Below are 19607 nucleotides of genomic sequence, written 5' to 3'. Positions count from 1 at the left end.
CTACGTTAGTTTGTTTTTCAACAAAATATACTTACTGTTGTAGTTCAATTTTCAAATAGCCTCGTCGAACAAGTTCCAAAGAATTTTCAGGATATATTTATTTTGATGTCACTATATCCGTAACTTCATTCCATCCGAGCAAACATTGGTATTGTTTAAAGTCGAGTTCCTATTTACAATTGTTTCCTTGAGCGTTTTCAAGAGATTAAACTTAAGTTGGGTAATATTTTTCAGACGCTTGAGCTCCAAAGTTTTCCTTTGTCGGGCTCCGTCTAAGCATGTAACGTCTATTGAAGTTATTGTATTTGCTTTCTTTGGCATTCGCTTAAGCGATGTCTATCGTCTTAAAGAATTACGGATAATCTATCGTAAATTATTAATCTATGATGTGTTTTAACCTTACTTTTATATGTCCAAAACTGAAAATGTATTCTTAATGAATTGTCTTTAACATAAATGGCTGTTATACTAACTAGTGGCCCCGCAGTAGTCGAGATTCGACCATAATTAATTGAAATTATAAGTTTAAACATTATTATGGTTCTATTGTCAAAGACTATCATACTTCTATAATCACAGATTTCGCCAAGACTACACTATAGACAAATAATATTAAAGATAAACAATATTAACCTATTTTAAATTTGACCACAGACTTTAAGCATTAACTAAAGTCTGACAATAAACAAAGAGTATGTATACATATGAGTGTGTGTCAAATACATAGCGGTGTGTGTAATGTTTTCTTCATTGATTTAATGTATCTTTTATGCATTATTAAAAAAAAAATTAGCACTGTGCATTCCTTCTGTATATTCTCTATAAGTGTGGGAAATTTCATACTCCTCCACCCGCGCAATTTTCGTAAATAGGGGTACAAAGTTTTTAGTTCATGTATTAATATATATATAGTGTTGATTAGGCACGTCATTAACAGCATTGCCTAAACATATGACTGTTAAATTCTCTAAAAAAAAACAATAACCAAATGTTTTTGTATAACATGTTTGTAAAACAACAGATATAACAGCTAACACGTTTGGGGCCAATTAGACTCAGCTATCGACCACTCGCGTATATTTGTGCTTGTCAACCGCACCAATTAAGATCTATTAACCATTGTACCAACTGTTTGCCGCCTGTTACAACGTATTAGAATACATAAAGTACCTATTAAGGGCTTTCTCAACGCCTCGTTAATTGAGGGGTATCGTGTTGTATGTTCTTCTGGAATTGACTTTGTTTTATAAAGATTAAGTGAGTGCATTGGATGTTGAGAAATCCATATCTGCAGTTCTTAGATTGCACTTCTAAAAGATATAATATTTTTTATTTGCTTTACAGATATAAATAGATGATTCATGTTTTTTTTAGAATACAATAGAATACAAAATCGATTTTATTTTCTATTATACTACAGCTTATTAACAGCTGATTAATCCAAAATGATTTACTTCGGACTCACAATTTGAGGAAATTGACATAAAAATCTAGTTACACCGTATTATCGTCTTTACATGGTAACACTAGGCTGTTTGTCGTAAAACAAAATGCTGATGCTTTCAATACAAGCATAAGTATAATGTTATTAAGTGAAAATCGAGAATTGTTGTTCCGATTGTCTAGTAATTGTCTGAAGTTAACTTCAATTTCATTAATAGCTTTCCGGCCGTAGTTTCGCGCAAGTGAACTAAACTTTATATTGGATAGGTGGAGATATGCTCTCAACAGTGAGATGAAAAGTAGCCTATAGTATTTAATAGAGCTAAATTTGTTTCGATATAGAGTTTTATCGAAATCGGCTCATAAACTTGGATGTGATAAATTAAAAAACAAATAGAGATACTTTCGTTTTTACAATATTAGTTTACATTTTGTTAAAACAATAACCACTTCATCGGCATTAAATTTTTCATTGATTATCAAGGTTTTATGTTAAAATTGCTTTTTTCTCTTTCGCTATGATTTTACTTTACCAACTTCCGATTTGAAATACTCCGCAGCTTAGAAAGAAAAAACAATTTCGATTTTATTAACCAGAGCATAGTGATTTTAGTTTTAATATTTCGTTCTTTGCAATGAGATTGAATTCAGAATCGTAAATCAGACAGAATTAAACTAGAAGAATTTTACTAGCGTACATTCTCATCCAGTTCAATCGTACATCCGTAAAGTCGTATCGCGGACTCCTTATTGAGAATTATATCCTTGCGGGAAGGGTTCACGATTGAGAGTTTATTATTTCATTGAAGTAAAAATTACTTAATTAAACGCTGAAGCTTTGCAATTTGTTGTGTTACGTACGAATATGTACTAATACAAATATATTTCGCTTTTGTGTTTTTTTTATTGCTTGGATGGGTAGACGAGGTCACGGCCCCCCTTGTGTTAAGTCGATACTGGAGCCCATAGACATCTACAGTGTAAATGCCTCCATCCCCCTCGAAGCATGCGTTCTATGGTCTCAGTTTCTACAGAACAACAGCTGCCCTATCCTTCCATATGAAACCCATTACTGCTTCACGGCAGAAATAAGCAGAGTATAGATATCTACTCGTCCGGACTCACAAGACGTCCTACCACCAGTAATGTGACGTATACAATAGTAATGTGACGTACTCCACTTTTATGCTTAGGTCCGGTACGAACACTCCCCAATTAATGTTCTGATTTTAAATATACAGAATATAAAAATACCGTTTACCAAAAACTGGACCCAGGACTTTAAAGCCTAATGACATATTATATATGCTTGTAAAAAGGACTCTACCACCACCATCCGTAGTAGTAACATGTAAGTCCGCAAGGGTAGGTACCGCAATCCCGCCTTTATACCGTGAAGCAGCCTTGCATTCCGGTTTAGAGGGTGAGTCAGTCGCAATACAATACAATCGAACTTCGACAGTATAAAGTCAATAGTTATAATAAAAGAGGGCAAAATAGAAAAGTAGAGTCCGGTGTGTACATTGTAGAAACGAATAAAAATAGAAAAGGGTATTTATTAACTAGAGAATTTAGACTTTTGTTTCAGTAGTTGGAATCAATCGAATCTGGCAATGTTATAATCAGATAAACATTTTTCAAGATTACTTTCATTAATACGAAACTAGCCGGGTCTGCAGCATGAAAATAATTTGAGCCTTGGTAAATAATATTGGCTACATTTCATGTAAAGTATATTCCACGTGTGCGAAGCTGTTTGAGGTTGGCAGAAAGGTAGCAAAAATTAAATAAAACAAAAAAAATTAACACGCAATGTAACGCAATGATACCACGAGTCAGTTGAGTTGGCATTAATCTAACGCGATTGATTAATCTGTGTCAGCAACACGGACGATTCCAATGCCCATACATAGGAATAGATCAGACAGCATTGCATGGTTTTAATAAAAAAAAAAATTTTTTTTTTGTTGCTTAGATGGGTGGACAAGCTCACAGTCCACCTGGTGTTAAGTGGTTACTGGAGCCCATAGACATCTGCAACGTAAATGCGCCACCCACCTTGAGATATAAGTGCTAAGGTCTCAAGTATAGTTACAACGGCTGCCCCACCCTTCAAACCGAAACGCTTCACGACAGAAACAGGCAGGGTGGTGGTACCTACCCGCGCGGACTCACAAGAGACCCTGCCACCAGTCATGCATTTACGGTTGGGCATGACATACTGTAATTCGGCGTTTGTTGTCCACGATGTTTGTAAGTAGGAACGTTTTAGTACATAAAACTTCGGTAACTATGTAACTTCAGACGAACTGTGAGCTCTGTTTGTTTACGAAAATAATAATAATAATGGTACATTCCAGAAACGGTATGTCGTCGTTATTGTTAGGTAAAGAACGTACCTAATCTATGGCAACACAGACAGACTACTTCCGCCATTAAAACAAGTCACACGCAGAGCTCGTCGTTTTATTATAAAATATATATATGCCATAACCCGGCCATCCTATGACTTCAGTTATCATTATGAAACTCGAGACCTACCACTACTTTTAAATAACGCGAATTTGTTCAAACGCGCATAAAATGGCACGGCAGATTACTCACGTCTGACGCCGGCCGGATTAAAGTTTATACACGACGAATATTCCCAAGTCGTCGTCGTTGCAAAACTTTCGTCTTTGTCATGTAAGAAAGTAAGAAGGAACAGGCCCGTTTGTCTTCGGGAAGGCCCTCTTTGCATTTCGGGTAATAAATAACTGAAAACAGAAATGTACAATCTTGAATTAAAATGGCGATAAATTTTCTTATGTAATGGAAATTCTTGGTTGGCCATTAAAACGATAAAATTTTTATTTCGATTACATTTACATATATATATTTATTGCTTAGATGGGTGGACTAGCTCACAGCCCACCTGGTGTTAAGTGGTTACTGGAGCCCATGGACATCTACAACGTAAATGCGCCACCCACTTTGAGATATAAGTTCTAAGGTCTCAAGTATAATTACAACGGCTGCCCACCCCGAATCCGAAACGCATTACTGCTTCACGGCAGAAATAGGCAGGGTGGTGGTACCTACCCGCGCGGACTCACAAGAGGTCCTACCACCAGTATTTACTAAATAGAAACGACACATACCAGTTCAATTAATTACAAAGAATTTACAAGTTGTCGTGTGACGCAACACAGGTATCGGACTAAATTAGCACCTCCCTAATTTTTGTCTAGGGTCCTAAATGATGACAAATGAACTCAATTGAGAATGGGCAGTATCTCCCCAAGTATTATGCCAGCATGATGGTAATGCCAACTAACGTTTACCTACGCATTGCAGAACGTATTAAGAACCTGCAAGGCTGCCTACAAAGATTTAGTGGTCACTGCCTTTTTAAATTTAGTGTATGGTCGATATTTCAGAGCTCTTGCTATCAATAGGCTATGACCCAGATTCCTAGACTGATTATTCTTTATTAAAACAGCACTGATATAAAAATTAACTTCGCGTCGAAAATGGATTTTAATGTGTTTTGCTATAAGAATTACGTAAGGAGCAACAAGTTTGCAAGAAGATTGCCGTCCAATTCAGATAGCTTTCCAAAGATGTAGACTTTTTTGTAGAATTGCGTAATGAGTTTTTTTAGAGACGACCATAAGGTTTTGATGGTAAACAATTGTATTCTATTAAAAATTGTTAAACATTTTTATGAGACTCAACATCTGGAGAAAATAAAGATACAGCTCTAGCTGCTGTTGTAATTTAGATTTCAATTTCATTTGTGTTTTAAATCGATCACTGTCAATTTTAGAAAACATTTCAAGTTCCAAAAAACTCAAGAACGCCTAAGATTTTATAAGTCGAGATGTTTTATTTACCATACAATAATTTCGTACACAAGCATTGGGTTATATCAGAATATATATCGCCGCCTATTGCTGCTATTAATTCAAGGATTCTGGATTAAGAGCACCTATGAATAGGCGAGCATGTTAGAGGCAAAGCCGAGTGCTCTTCACACCCCGTTTAACATACAATTACTATGAACTACTGAATTATAGCTTGAATAACCATTGTTATGGTAAAACAAACGGGTGCTAGTAAAGCACGATTTAGCTTAAGCGAAGCCTTGATCAAATACAGAGATTATTGTTCTGCTAAAAATGTTCTTGACGCGTCCATCCAAATGTTTTTATTGTTGAAAAATTCACGTAATACCATAATAAAATAATTATCTTATTTATTTAATATCCAATATGAAAGCCTTCATTGAACACAAAATAACAAAATCGTTATCACCAGTTTACTTTTTGATTTCGAGCTTTCGAAATTTGAATTTAACTATGATTTGGGAACTACGGGTATATAACTTATATTATTGTATATGTTATTATGTATGTAATTATAATCAAACTGCAAGTCATGCAAAGAGCCATGGAACGGGCTATGTTAGCCATTTCTCTACGGGATAGAATGCGCAATACCGAAATCCGTAGAAGAACTGGTTTGACTGACATAGCCAAAGTGATTTCTCGGAAAAAGTGGAAGTGGGCCGGCCACACATTATGTCACACTGACAATCGAAGCGACATATGAGAAATTACGAATTCGTAAATTGTTTAAAAACACATATAATTATGAGTAAATATTAAAAACTAGCCCGGCAGACTTCGTAGTGCCTCAATCGATAAATAAAAGACCTAAACTTTTGTATAAAATAAACTTAAAACAAACAAAAGGAATCCGTCAGACGGAGGACACATCAAAGGGAAAACAAAATTGTTATTTTTATTTATAATAATTCCGAGCATTTTCATATTTATCTACCATTTAAACCTTCTCTGGACTTTCACAAATAATTCAAGACCAAAATTAGCCAAATCGATCCAGCCGTTCTCGAGTTTTAGCGAGACTAACGAACAGCAATTCATCTATACTTCTATACTAATATTATAAAGAGGAAAGATTTGTTTGTTTGTTTGTTTCGAATAGGCTCCGAAACTACAGGACCGATTTGAAAAATTCTTTTTCCATTAGAAGCCGACATTGTCCCTGATGAACATAGGCTACTTTTTTTTATTTATTTTTTATTTTATTTTTTTGGTTTCATGCGTGTTTTAATGTTTCCGAAGCGAAGCGAGGGCGGGTCGCTAGTTTTTATATATATAGATAATGATTTCCTTATAATTCGTTCAATGACGACCACGCCTTGCCATGATATAACTAGCCTAATGTACGAAAAACTTGAAGAGTTCGCTTTTAACCTATCGCGTGTTGATAATAGAAATGCCTGAACTACAAAATCTGTAGGACGTTTTACTCAATCAGAAAAAACTAACAAGCAAAACAATCCTGATAAATTATTATTCAAGGATTAGAAAACTACGTGGATAGTCTTCATAATTTTAATTTCAGCTCGGCCCTCGAAGTGTTTGGAACATTTTTGAGCATTTCATTTTCGTAATGCCTTCAATACTGTGTTAATTTCGCCTTTGGATTGGAACGAAGGGAATGCTTTGACTCTCGACCCCTATGGGATGCTTCTATTTGTATTTGAAAGTTGTTTTTGTGTATAAAATGCAACAGCGTTCATAGCGTTCCAAGTTTGATTTAAATTTTACGATTGATGTTCGGGGATATTCATGTTGACGTTCACATTCCTAACGTAAATAAAACAGAGAATGTTTGATTAAAAACAAAATTTAATATTTTGTTTATTAAGAATTTATATCTTATACCTTTAAACGAGCAATTCTTGTATACATATAATCTGAATCTCGGAAACGGCTCCAACGAATTTCATAAAATTTAGTATTAATTTAGTATAGGGGATTTCGGGGGCGATAATCGATCTAGTTACGATTTGTTTTCAGAAAATGTTGCTTTATTCGTGTTTTCAATAATCAACTCTTCCCGACATCTATTGGCGAATAATAATACTATTTTTCTTAATTGAGGGCAACTAACCGCTTTAAAGACACAACAAGATGTCGTTATAAAAAAAAAACATCTAGCATATATTAAATACCTATCATCATCTAGCATATATTAATACGTGAAGCAAGAAATTTGTATCCCTTTTTACCAAAATTGCGCGAACGGAGGAGTATGAGATTTCCCACACTTATATAGAATATAAAGGAGTGCAGAATGCTAATATTATTTATTTATTATGCATTAATAATACATTAAATTAATAAAAAAAACATTGCACACTACCATGTATTTGACACACACACATAATAATATACATACTTTTTGTTTATTGTCAAAATTTTGTTATTGCTTAAAGTCTGTGGTCAGATTGAGACTAGGTTAATATTGTTTATTTTTAATATTATTTGTCTATAAGTAGTCTTGGCAAAATCTGTGATTCTAAAAGTATAATAATTTTTGACTATAGAACCGGAATAATGTTCAAGCTTGTAATTTCAATTAATTATAGTCGAATTTCGACTACTGGAGGACTACTATAATAGTTAACACTATGTAGAGTAAATAACTCTTTAATTTTTAATGTCTTATCATTTAATTTCGCAACTAATACATAAACTCGCTGTGTCGCGACGATACTGTTGTGATTACTCTGACCTTTAAATGGCGTCAAAATTGATCGACTAAAATTATATTACGCATATTGTAATTAATTACTAAAAATAATCGTGACCTTATTTCTATATTCCACAGCTATATGTTTGTTATCTTTGAGAAATACAATACATCATTTTCTATAAACTAAAATACTTCAGACATTACTAGAGATTTGCGTATTTCAAAACAAATAACAATTCCCAGAGAAGATACAATATTTTCAAAGAATTTAAGGTCAGAATACAGTGGGCAACGACTTTCGAAGATATCTTCATGTCTACAGGGTGTTCGTTATATGAATTAGCCGTCAGACGCAGAAAATACTTTAAATGCAGAAAGGAATTTAATAAAAATTCATTTTATATTAACCACTGTATTCGCGTGGTTACGTGAATACAATAAAGTTAGGAATAGAAAGATAATTTTTCTCTTCCATTTTTTTCTATTAGCCGTCAGATCAACACTCACTCCTCTCTCTCTTATATCGTCATTCACACACTCCATCCATGTCTTCTTCGATCGACCTCTTCCCCCTCTACCTTGCACTACCATTTCCATACATCTCCTAGTCACATGCATCTTCTCTCTACGCATCACATGTATATACCACGCTACCGTCCACTCTATAATTTACGGGAAAATATACTATGTCCTAAATTTCTTGCAACCCATAGCAAAGAAACACATCCAAAGGAATCATAACACTAATATTGGTAATTACAGAAAATCTTGATTGCACAGCAGTCTCATTAAAAACCAGATGAATGGGAACAAAAATTGTATCAACGTTACAATTGTATTCGTTTAGGTTACTAGGTTAACAATTACAGCTGTTCATGACTTACTGTCTACAAACGCATTATTGTCAGTCTGTGTGACTAATTGAATACTAGGCCAATTAATTAGGATATTCGATTTAATATGTATTGGACTTATGCTTACACTTTAGGTTCCGTACATAAAATTATTTGTTTTTAATAGTTATAATTTCGTGGTTAAAGGTTCCCAGTAAATAGGTGGATATCAATTTAAACAGTTTATTTTGTAATTTGGAGAGAACCATAATAAAATTTGATTTTTTGTTGGAGCACTAACTATTGTTACAGTTAAATAAATGCTATCATCTACGCTTAGAGGTGAATCTGAAGTCTTAATGACTTTGTAATTAGGATTAGCAAATGTTTAATTGCTTAGCGGATAATAATTAGAGAAAAAATAATTTGCGGAAGTCATCATGGGAGAACTCCATTGTAAGTTCTGAAAACGATATCCCGTACCCACAGACTGACTCGGTAAAGATCTCGCCTACCCAATAAGCTTGTGAGAGTGAGAGTATGTGAATCAGATGGCACAGCAGGAGAATAAAGCGGTTGCAACTGATCATCATTATTGACCATGACTTTAATTCAGGCTTATTCAAAGGTTACTCGACTAAGAATAATACGATCTTCTGTCTCAAGCTTAAGCTGGTTTTTTCAAATGACCCCTGAGTTTATATACAATGTGCCAACAAAGCTAAACCTTATAACAAAGAGTTCCTGCAACTGACAAAGTGGGTTGCAGTGTGATTCACTGACAAATTGTAATGTGTAATTGTAAGTAAAGGTTTAAAAAGATAAACTATATAAAAAGTAATCAGTCTTTAGAGTAATATCGCACACGCTGTATTTAATAGCCACGATAACTTTATTATATTAATGTTAAATATCTTTATATAAATTGCTATTATAACTCAGTCTTTGTTAAGATAAAGCTGTGAAGGAAGAATTGTTAAAAATGTGTATTTATTTATATTACGTATTTTTCTTGTATTTAATAGGAAATGTAAATACCATGTCCTTATACGGACCAGCTTTGACACGGTATAATCCTTGCGGTTTGGGTATAATATATTTCGACAATGTAAAGGGATTTGACTGGCGAGCAGTAGTGAATTTCGAACTCTACAATAATTTAGAAAAAGTTGAAATGGAAGTTTATTTCGAAAAGGAAATAAAAATAAATAAGGTGAGTATTTGTGTTTAGATTAAAATTTTAACAGAATTTATTTATTACTAGAGGTCCCGCAGTAGTCGAAATTCGACTATAGTTAATTGGAATTGTAAGTTTGTACACTATTATGATTGTATTTTATACTTCTATAATCACAAATTTCGCCAAGGCTACACTATAAAAAATATTAACAAAGACAAACAATATTTAATCTCAATTTGACAACAGACGTCAAGAACAAAAGTTTGACAATAAATAGTATGCATGCGTGTGTGCGTCAAATACATATATGTAGTGTGTGTAATGTGTTTTTTTTTTGATTTAATGTATCTTTTATGCATTATTTTAAAAAGATATTAGCATTGTGCACTTCTTCTCTATATTCTCTATAAGTGTGGAAAATTTCATACTCCTCGGTCCGCGCAATTTTCGTAAAAAGTGATACAAAGTTTTTGCTTCACGTATTAATAATATATAGATAATATTTAATTTGTGAACTAGACCTTTCGGTCGTTGTTCAAGGTAAATTTAATTTGAGATCGTCATATGTAGGGAAGCATTGGTGGTTTTTGAATTGTTTAAAAAAATTGTATGCATTTTGATATCATCAATACACATTAAACTAGCTCATTCAGAATGACTGCTCTTTCGCAGTTCATTGAAAATATATTTATTTATATGGGCAATGGTTTTATCTACTAAATAGATAGTGCTAAGTTTTACAATAATAATCTATTTATCAAAGTATTCAGTTTGGGCGCATCTTAAAATACTGCTGAATAAGTTAGTTTTTAATTTACGGTATCAAAATTTATGTTGATTCTGTGATTATCTTAGTTTGCATAAAATTCAATTTAAACAATGTAATAAATAGTTGCAATCGATACATATTTATGATGCGAAACGATTTAATTCAAATAGTATGGTTGTTATTATTTAATATTAACAACTTTAGGATGCTAATTCTGAATACTGAAAAACACATGTGAAGTTACATACATGAAGTTACATGTTTTTTCAAAAAGTCATCAACCTGCAGTTAATATTAACGCTGTGAACAGTTGATTACAAAAACAATAGACCTTATAGTACCAAGCGCATCTTTCAATTGGAATATTGCTTCTATAAAATTAGGTGCTTAATAATTATAATATGAACTATTTAATATAATATAAGCCTATTAAAATGAGACGTGACTGCCGATGCTTACGATTAGTAATAAGCGGGTAGTGAGATGACTGAGTATTATTAAAGTGTCCGTCAAACCTTTATATGGAAAAGATAATGTTTCACATTCCTAGTACAATAATGTTTTTGTTTAGGCATCGCAAAATACAACCTTCGTTGTTGTAAGAAATAACTGGCATCATATAATAATTCGTCCGATCGGCCCTTTACAAGAACGTTTCACGTTTGATCTGAATATACGAAATTCGAGTGGAAACGATGTACCCGTCGTAACGATGTTCTCCATCAACAAAGTGATTCTTTGTAATGATGAAATCAAGGTAAATAACATCTATTATTATTATCCCGAAAAATTAATCTCAAAGATTACGACCTAAATTTGTTATGTAATTTAAATAGTTAATTCTCTCATTGATCCTTTTGAAACTAATAAAGCCGATAAGCGATACCCGCTAGTCTGATCTGGTTAAGACGCTCACCGGCCTGCCAATAACCTAGGCTATAAAGACCGCCGAGGACAGGAAGACGTGGGGAAGCATTGTGCATCGAGTGGTCCACATTTTAGATTACACACGACCTTCAGTAATGAAGAGACCGACTCAGAAGACAGAAGAAAGCCGATAAATACCTACATATTTTTAAAGGGTAGTTTAAAATAGCTTAATACTATTCGACATCCAAATGAACGAATAATGAACTGAACAAATACACAATGTAATAAACACGAAAAACCTTTATTTTTATTGCATAGATGGGTGGACGAGCTCACAGACATCTATAAGATAAATGCCGCCACCCACCTTGAGATATGAGTTCTAAGGTCTCAGTATAGTTACAACGGCTGCCCCACCCTTCAAGCCGAAACGCATTACTGCTTTACGGCAGAAATAGGCAGGGCGGTGGTACCTAACCAAGCGGACTCACAAGAGGTCCTACCACCAGTAATCTCAAAGTAAACTTATCGCTTTAGCCATTTAGAATTTCTAATTAGAGCATCTATAATTTTATTAAATTGACCATGCATCTGTTCACTATAATTCAAACATGTGTTGCAGGCCAGACAAAAAACAAGCTCCTACGACATAACAAATAAATATAATGGTGGAAAAAAATATGCTCATGTATGTGGTCGAAGATCCCTGGAAAATACCGAATTGACCTCTGTAAGGACTGAAGCAAAGGCAGGGGATTGGCCGTGGCACGTTGCTATACTGATAAGACAACCAAAATCAGTTATAGGTGTTTACAATTGTGGTGGAACCATCATTTCAAGGAGAGCAGTTTTGACAGGTATTTAATTTACTGATTTAATTGTAATCAACGCACAGCATCTTACGGCATAAAACTGTTGTCCTCAATCCGGGGACCAGCATAGGAATTTTTATATAAAACCATTTACCTTGGTAACACCCCGTGAATATTTCGTGCGCCGGCTTAAAAGTCAGCGAGAGAGGCCCAAGATGACGACGCATAAAGTGTTCTTATACGTCATTACATTACGTACCTATGCTGATAGCCTTGAGAGGCTATTTCAGCTTCGCCCTAACGTGTAGGTGAGCTCACGGGGCTCAAACCGGAGTGTTGCTAACACTGCCCCTAGCAAGAGCAGTGTTTTGCAGAATCTACCACCGCATCGGAAACGCGACCCACTGAGAAGATCCGGCGGGAAACTCAGTGGGCTGTCTCTGTGAGTTGATTCGCTCGTCGAGCCCTTCGTCACAAGCGACGGATTCGACGAGGACGGTGACCGGTGCTTGAGGTACCTAACAGCACCCTTAATAGATTGGGAGGATCCGTAATAACGTGTTTTGGGCGACGTCGATCCAGACTGACGACATTCAGCGATTCCCTACTATGGTTTAAATTTGTTAATTAAAATATATTAATGATTCTAACCTGACTTTGGTTCCAGCCGGTCATTGTCTATTTATGAATGGTAGCTTAGTTGAAGCAAACAATATTGTAGTAATCGCTGGAGTAAATAATCACAAAGATTTAACTCAAGTTGGTAGACAAGAAAGATTGGTATGTTCGCATGAATTCACTGTTTACCTGCTTGTAACTATTTACATATTTTCATAGTATTAACTGCACTTATTCAACTTATTTATAAATACATATTCATTATTAATCCCTATATTTTCGCTGATACTCCATATATGTGATGTATGCTCGCTGCTTAACAAACATTAACTTTTATTGTGAGTTTCCGGTAGGCAGCGGCTTGGCTCTGCTCCTGGCATTGCTGAGGTCCATGGGCGACGGTAACCACTCACAATCAGGTGGGCCGTATGCTCGTCTGCCTACTAGGGCAATAAAAATAAAATAAAAAAAGTATTCCATAACTTATTCAATAAACTTAATGCGTATATTAAATATTTTATTCCTTTTTTTTTATTGCTTAGATGGGTGGACGAGCTCACAGCCCACCTGATGTTAAGTGGTTACTGGAGCCCATATACATCTACAACGTAAATGCGCCACCCACCTTGAGATATAAGTTCTAAGGTCTCAGTATAGTTACAACGGCTGCCCCACCCTTCAAACCGAAACGCATTACTGCTTCACGGCAGAAATAAGCAAGGCAGTGGTACCTACCCGTCCGGACTCACAAGAGGTCCTACCACCAGTAATAAGATTTAAATGTGATTTGAAAAATGTTATGTTAAAATGGTAAAATATACACAAAAGCACACAATTTTTTTTGTAAATCCCTGTCGCCAATGAACTCTGTTTAGTTTAAGTGACATTTTTGCAACTTTACAGGAGAGCCATTTAATCTTTAATCTATAAAACTTGGAAAAAATATCATGACAAAAAACTTCTTCAGCTATTTGAATGGAGTAAATAGTAATCGTTGTTCAATTAAAAACATCGAACTGGTGATACTAATACCAAATAAAAAGGACCTTTAATTACAAAGAGAAATTTCGCGTATTAGGCGAAATGTCGTTTAAACCGTACTCAACAAATGCTCACGATTGACTTCCACGGTGAAGGAATAACATCGTGTAATAAAAAATCAAACCCGCAAACTTATAATTTGTGTAACTACTGGTGGTAGGACCTCTTGTGAGTCCGCGCGGGTAGGTACCACCACCCTGCCTATTTCTGCCGTGGAGCAGTAATGCGTTTCGCTTTGAAGGGTGGGGCAGACGTTGTAACTATACTTTAGACTTTGGAACTTATATCTCAAGGTGGGTGGTGCATTTACGTTGTAGATGACTATGGGCTCCAGTAACCACTTAACACCAGGTGGGCTGTGAGCTCGTCCACCCATCTAAGCAATAAAAAAAAACAAATAACCTTTCTCCCCTCGATATATAGTGCACTTTTAATGTTTTTAGGTCCAAAAAATTATATTACATCCCAGCTACACCTACACATACTCAACGTCTGATCTAGCGATATTAAAAGTTTTCACTTGGACATTCACTGATTATGTTCAGCCACTTTGCATTTGGGGACCTGTGTACGAAAAAACGAAATTATTCGGAAAAGAAGCAATAGTGAGTATCTAATGTCCGTGGTTTTACGATCAGTTAATATCAAGTACCAGGTTTCGCTGGAGCTCTACTCGAGTTCTGATAGGCGTTTTACACGTCATATCGGGTCCTCCAGATCCACTAAGGGTGCTTCTAGGTACCTCAAGCAGCGGTCATCGTTCTCGTCGAACCCGTCGCTTGCGACGAAGGGCTCGACGAGTAAATTAACTCTCAGACACAGCCCACTGAGTTTCTTGCCGGATCTTCTCAGTGGGTCGCGTTTCCGATCCGGTGGCAGATTCTGCAAAGCACGGCTCTTGCTAGGATTCGTGTTAGCAACCTCATCAGGTTTGAGTCCCGTGAGCTCACCTACTAGTTAAGGCGACGCTGATATAGCCTCTCAAGGCTATCAGCTTAGGTAGGAAAAAAAATCTGATAGGCGATTAAATAAAATAAAAACACAAGGTCTAGTATATAATATATTAATAAAGGGCTAAGTATAAAGCTTGCGTCGTTAATTTACCAGAAGGTAGTAGATAAATAGCTTAATAAATTTCATTATCTGTGTTATTTAAGCCATTAGCCAGTTATAGAAGTCATTTTGATTGTATTTTTCATGTAACCTTGTGAAACTCGTACAGCATAATAATAACTCTTATAGCTACCATATGAGAGCCCATGGACATCATCAATGACAATGGCACCGCCCATCTTGAGACATGATTTCACAAGCAGGCAAGTAAAAATATCATGGTGTTTACTATCTTACTGTTACTGTTTACTATCTTTGCGGGCTCAAAAGACACTCTACCGACAGCAATTATGCAATATTTTTTTTCCGGTTTAATTTTTAATAATAATAAACATATCCTCACATGGTGTGGTAATCTATTAGAATTAGATACATGTACAAATAATAGTCACATGAAAATCGTAAACTTATATTTTGAGTCTTAATATTAATACGCTTTTATTAGCTTCAGACATATGTATGTTAGTATGTAACGGAATCTTTGAACATGATTTTGACCCATTTCAAAGCGTCGGATTAATTCGAAATTTGGTATACTTTAAATACTTATTAAGGACCGATGACAAATCAATATTAAAGCAAAAAATTAAAAAGAAATTGAAACTCAACTAAAAAAAAACACTTTAAAAAAAACTAACAAAATTCTTTTTATAGAAAATCCAACTAAAATAGAAAATAAATTTTAATAAATTTGAATTAAAAATAGTGTAAGAAAAAATGATTTTATTGTAAAAAAAACCGTGGGATGCATGGTATCAGTAGCTATAAATATTTTATGAACAGATATGAGTAGAAGGGCTATTTTGATAATATCCTGAAAAGCACCCCACGCTTTTTTCTATAAAAGCGTATTTTGTTAGTTTTTTTAAACTTTTTTTTTTTTAACTAAACCTGTGAATAATTGAATAAAATTTTCTAGATGGTAGGCTTTGGAGCTACAGAAAAGAACGTGCAGTCAGATACCTTGAGAGCAGCGAACACTATAGTACAGAATGACACGACATGTATAAATTTTGACGCGAACGTTTACCGGCCGTTGTTGAATGAATTCACGTTTTGTACCGGCTACGGTCCTAAATCTGGTAATTAAAGTGTTTAATGTAATTATCGCTAGCGATACGCTGTCGGTAGACGTTTAAGTATATACCAAGAGACATTAAATTTGTCAAATACTTTTTTTTATTTTATTGCTTAGGTGGGTGGACGAGATAACAGCCCGCGTGGTGTTTTTTTTTTTTTTTTTTTTTTTTTTTTTTTTTTTTTTTTTTTTTTTTTTATTGCCTATGTAGGCAGACGAGCATACGGCCCACCTGATGGTAAGTGGTCACCGTCGCTCAAGGACGTCAGCAATGCCAGGGGCAGAGCCAAGCCGCTGCCTACCATAAAGAACTCTCCGCAAGCCTCGTTTGAAGAAGGACATGTCATAGCGTAGCGCTCGGAAAACACCGTGGAGGGGAGTTCATTCATTCATGGTGTTAAGTGTTTACTGGAAGCTCATAGACATCTACAACATAAATGCGCCACCCATCTTGAGATATAAGTTCTTAGGTCTCAGTATAGTTACTTTCCTTCTTTGTTTAATAATTAAAAAGCATAACTTAAATTTATCCGTAGTATTAGATTTTGTGAAGGTATCCTATGTAAAATTGTATACGAAATTTTAGAGATTTTTTGCTTGACAATTATACATTTTGTTCACTTGATGCCTTGGAAAGCATACAAAACACCGCTCTTCGACTGAGTATTGGTGCGTTCAAAACAAGCCCGATTAAGAGCATCTTAGCTGAAGCTGGAGAAATGCCACTAGGACTTAGAAGAAAGGAACTTGTAATTTCATATGCTATAAACATACTGTCTCAACCTGAAAATCCAACATACTATTACTACAATAAAACAACAGCCGTAGATACAGAATACGAACTTCAACCTAATTTACTGCAGCCTTTACGAATCAGAGCATCCAAATATTTAAACGAACTGAATCTTAAAATCCCAAAAATCTTTACTAAGAAACTACTTTCATCTGGTCCATGGGAAAACTTTGAATTCCCCATTAACCTTGAACTAGCTAAAAACAAAAAAGACGACACTCCTCAAGACATATATAAAAACTCATTCTATGAAATTAATAGTAGATATACTGGTTGTAACATTTTCTATACTGACGGGTCAGTTATGAACGGAAAATCAGGATGTTCAGTAGTGACTGGTGATAATTGTTATCGATATAAACTAGGAGATTTTAATTCCATTTTTAGTTGTGAAGGGATAGCTATTCTCAAAGCTTTGGAGTTGATACATAGTGAATCTAATACAAATAAGTTTGTAATATATACTGATTCAAAATCATGCTTGACAGCGTTACAAAATACAAATAATACGAACACTCTCATTAAAGAAATCCAGCAAAAAATGATAAATATGCTTAAAAATAACTACAAATTCGAAATTATATGGGTTCCGAGTCATCAAGGGATAGTTGGCAATGAAAAAGCAGATAGTGAAGCGAGAAATGCAATTAATGAGAATGAAAGGCATATAAATAAATCAACTCCAGTGGAATTACAAAAATATTTCAAACGTAAAATTAAAGTGAATTGGGATCATTATTGGAAAACAGACAACACAACAACATTATTTAATATTAGAAAATCGATTTTTGACAAATCTCCTAGTTCATACACCAGTAGAAAAGACCAAGTCGTTATCACCAGATTGCGTATTGGGCACACAAATATGACACATATCCATTTAATCACTAAAACAGATAGAAACAAATGCAAGTGTGGACACGACCTTACTGTTTTGCATCTATTAGTAGAGTGTACAGCATTTGACAATGAAAAAAGACTATGTAAAGTTCCTAATAACTTGAAAGACTGTCTAAATCAGGATGGATGTCTGCAAACCATAAATTTTTTGAAAATGTTAAATGTTTATAAACTAGTGTAATCTACTGTATTATGTAATGTAAATAGCCAATAGTGGTCGCTAATGACCTGAGATGTTAAAAAGCGACCTAAAATAAATAAATAAAAAAATAAAAAAAATTATACATTTTCTATAATATATGCTCCAATAACCATACTGATATGTAAATTGATAATAAAAGCATTAAAGGTCTGGAATATTTTCAACCACAGTTGATCTATTAAAATAAGACTGAAATGTTTTTGAATGAATTTTTAGGATCAATGCGTAGTCTATACTAATATTATAAAGAGGAAAGATTTGTTTGTTTGTTTGTTTTGAATAGGCTCCAAAACTACTGAACCGATTTGAAAAATACTTTCACTGTTTGGAAGATACACTATAAGTACTCCCAAGTGACATAGGCTATAATATTTTTTGAAAAAAAATTAGGGAACTTTACTAAAACTCCAATAATGTAACCCAAGGTGTAAAAAAATTATCTAAGCTATTATTTACATCGCGTGCCCTGTGAAAACTTTTGATGATAGAATAAAATAATGTACTACGACTTTGTAGAACACATTATTATTTACAAAAAAGTCGCGACAGTATATGTCTAACTATTATAGTTATGCCGCAATAAAACAACGTCAATTATCGTCGAAATTTTTCTTAAAGACCCGAGCGGAGCCGGAGTGGACCGCTTGTAATTAATAATTTGCATGAGCAAGAAAAATAAACCGGTAACTATTTTATTTCAGCTGTCAATCCTCGTAATGGAGACAGTGGCGGAGGACTCATAGTGAGGGCAATACAGACAGATCACAAAGTAACTTGGTATCTAAGAGGAGTCCTTTCTAAATGCGGAATCTCACCTGGACATAGCGAATGTGATCCTACCTACTACATGGTTTACACCGACGTGGGTCCACACTATGGTTGGATATACCATCATTCCGGCTTGCACTATTTAATGAATGTCGTGGAATAAAATGTAAGGAGACATAAGCGAAAAAATGTTATTAACAACATGTTGATATAAGTGTAAACAAAAAATTGTGATATTACCCAATACATATTTTTAAGATTATGATAATATTGTAACAAAACTCATATGCATAAGTTAGTGGAAAATATATATAAAAAATGTGTTTAATGAACTTGTAAATTGTGTTTTTTTTAAATTAGTACATAATTTTTTTACTAAATGAAAATACATATAAAGCAGTCACTATAGATCGTAGCTTCGAATGCTCTAAGACTATAAGACTTATTAATTTTTCTCCTACCTACGCCAAAAGTTCGGTTTTCCTCCCGCTGTACAGGGAAGAAAGTCTAACTTTACCTCCCGCTGTACAAGGAAGAAAGTGTACCTTTTTCTCCCTGGGTAATGACAAGTGCGCATGCGCGTTAGTGTCTACGTCTGCTCTCACGCACCTAAAATTCTCCGCCATTGTTGTGCTCGG

General features: G+C 34.6%; 1 protein-coding gene across 1 annotated transcript; it reads left to right on the top strand.

The window, feature by feature from the left end:
• Positions 1 to 9746: 9746 nt before the first annotated feature.
• On the top strand, positions 9747 to 19309 carry LOC114240845 (testisin). Its single transcript, XM_028171529.2, has 7 exons — positions 9747 to 10038; positions 11346 to 11531; positions 12267 to 12501; positions 13124 to 13236; positions 14559 to 14720; positions 16148 to 16310; positions 18903 to 19309. The coding sequence occupies exons 1-7, from the start codon at positions 9808 to 9810 to the stop codon at positions 19130 to 19132; spliced, it is 1320 nt and encodes a 439-aa protein (XP_028027330.2). The 5' UTR covers positions 9747 to 9807; the 3' UTR covers positions 19133 to 19309.
• Positions 19310 to 19607: the final 298 nt, after the last annotated feature.

This window comes from Bombyx mandarina, chromosome 09 (assembly GCF_030267445.1).
Source record: "Bombyx mandarina strain Sakado chromosome 09, ASM3026744v2".
Lineage (NCBI taxonomy): Eukaryota > Metazoa > Arthropoda > Insecta > Lepidoptera > Bombycidae > Bombyx > Bombyx mandarina.
This window is presented reverse-complemented; position numbering and strand designations above follow the sequence as displayed.

What these genes read in the sequence shown, in the direction of transcription:
- LOC114240845 (XM_028171529.2), top strand. Translation starts at nt 9,808, where the DNA reads ATGTGTATTTATTTATATTACGTATTTTTCTTGTATTTAATAGGAAAT. An exon ending in AGGAAATAAAAATAAATAAG is followed by an intron (nt 10,039 to 11,345) that starts GTGAGTATTTGT and finishes GTTTTTGTTTAG; the next exon opens with GCATCGCAAAATACAACCTT. An exon ending in AAGGAGAGCAGTTTTGACAG is followed by an intron (nt 12,502 to 13,123) that starts GTATTTAATTTA and finishes CTTTGGTTCCAG; the next exon opens with CCGGTCATTGTCTATTTATG.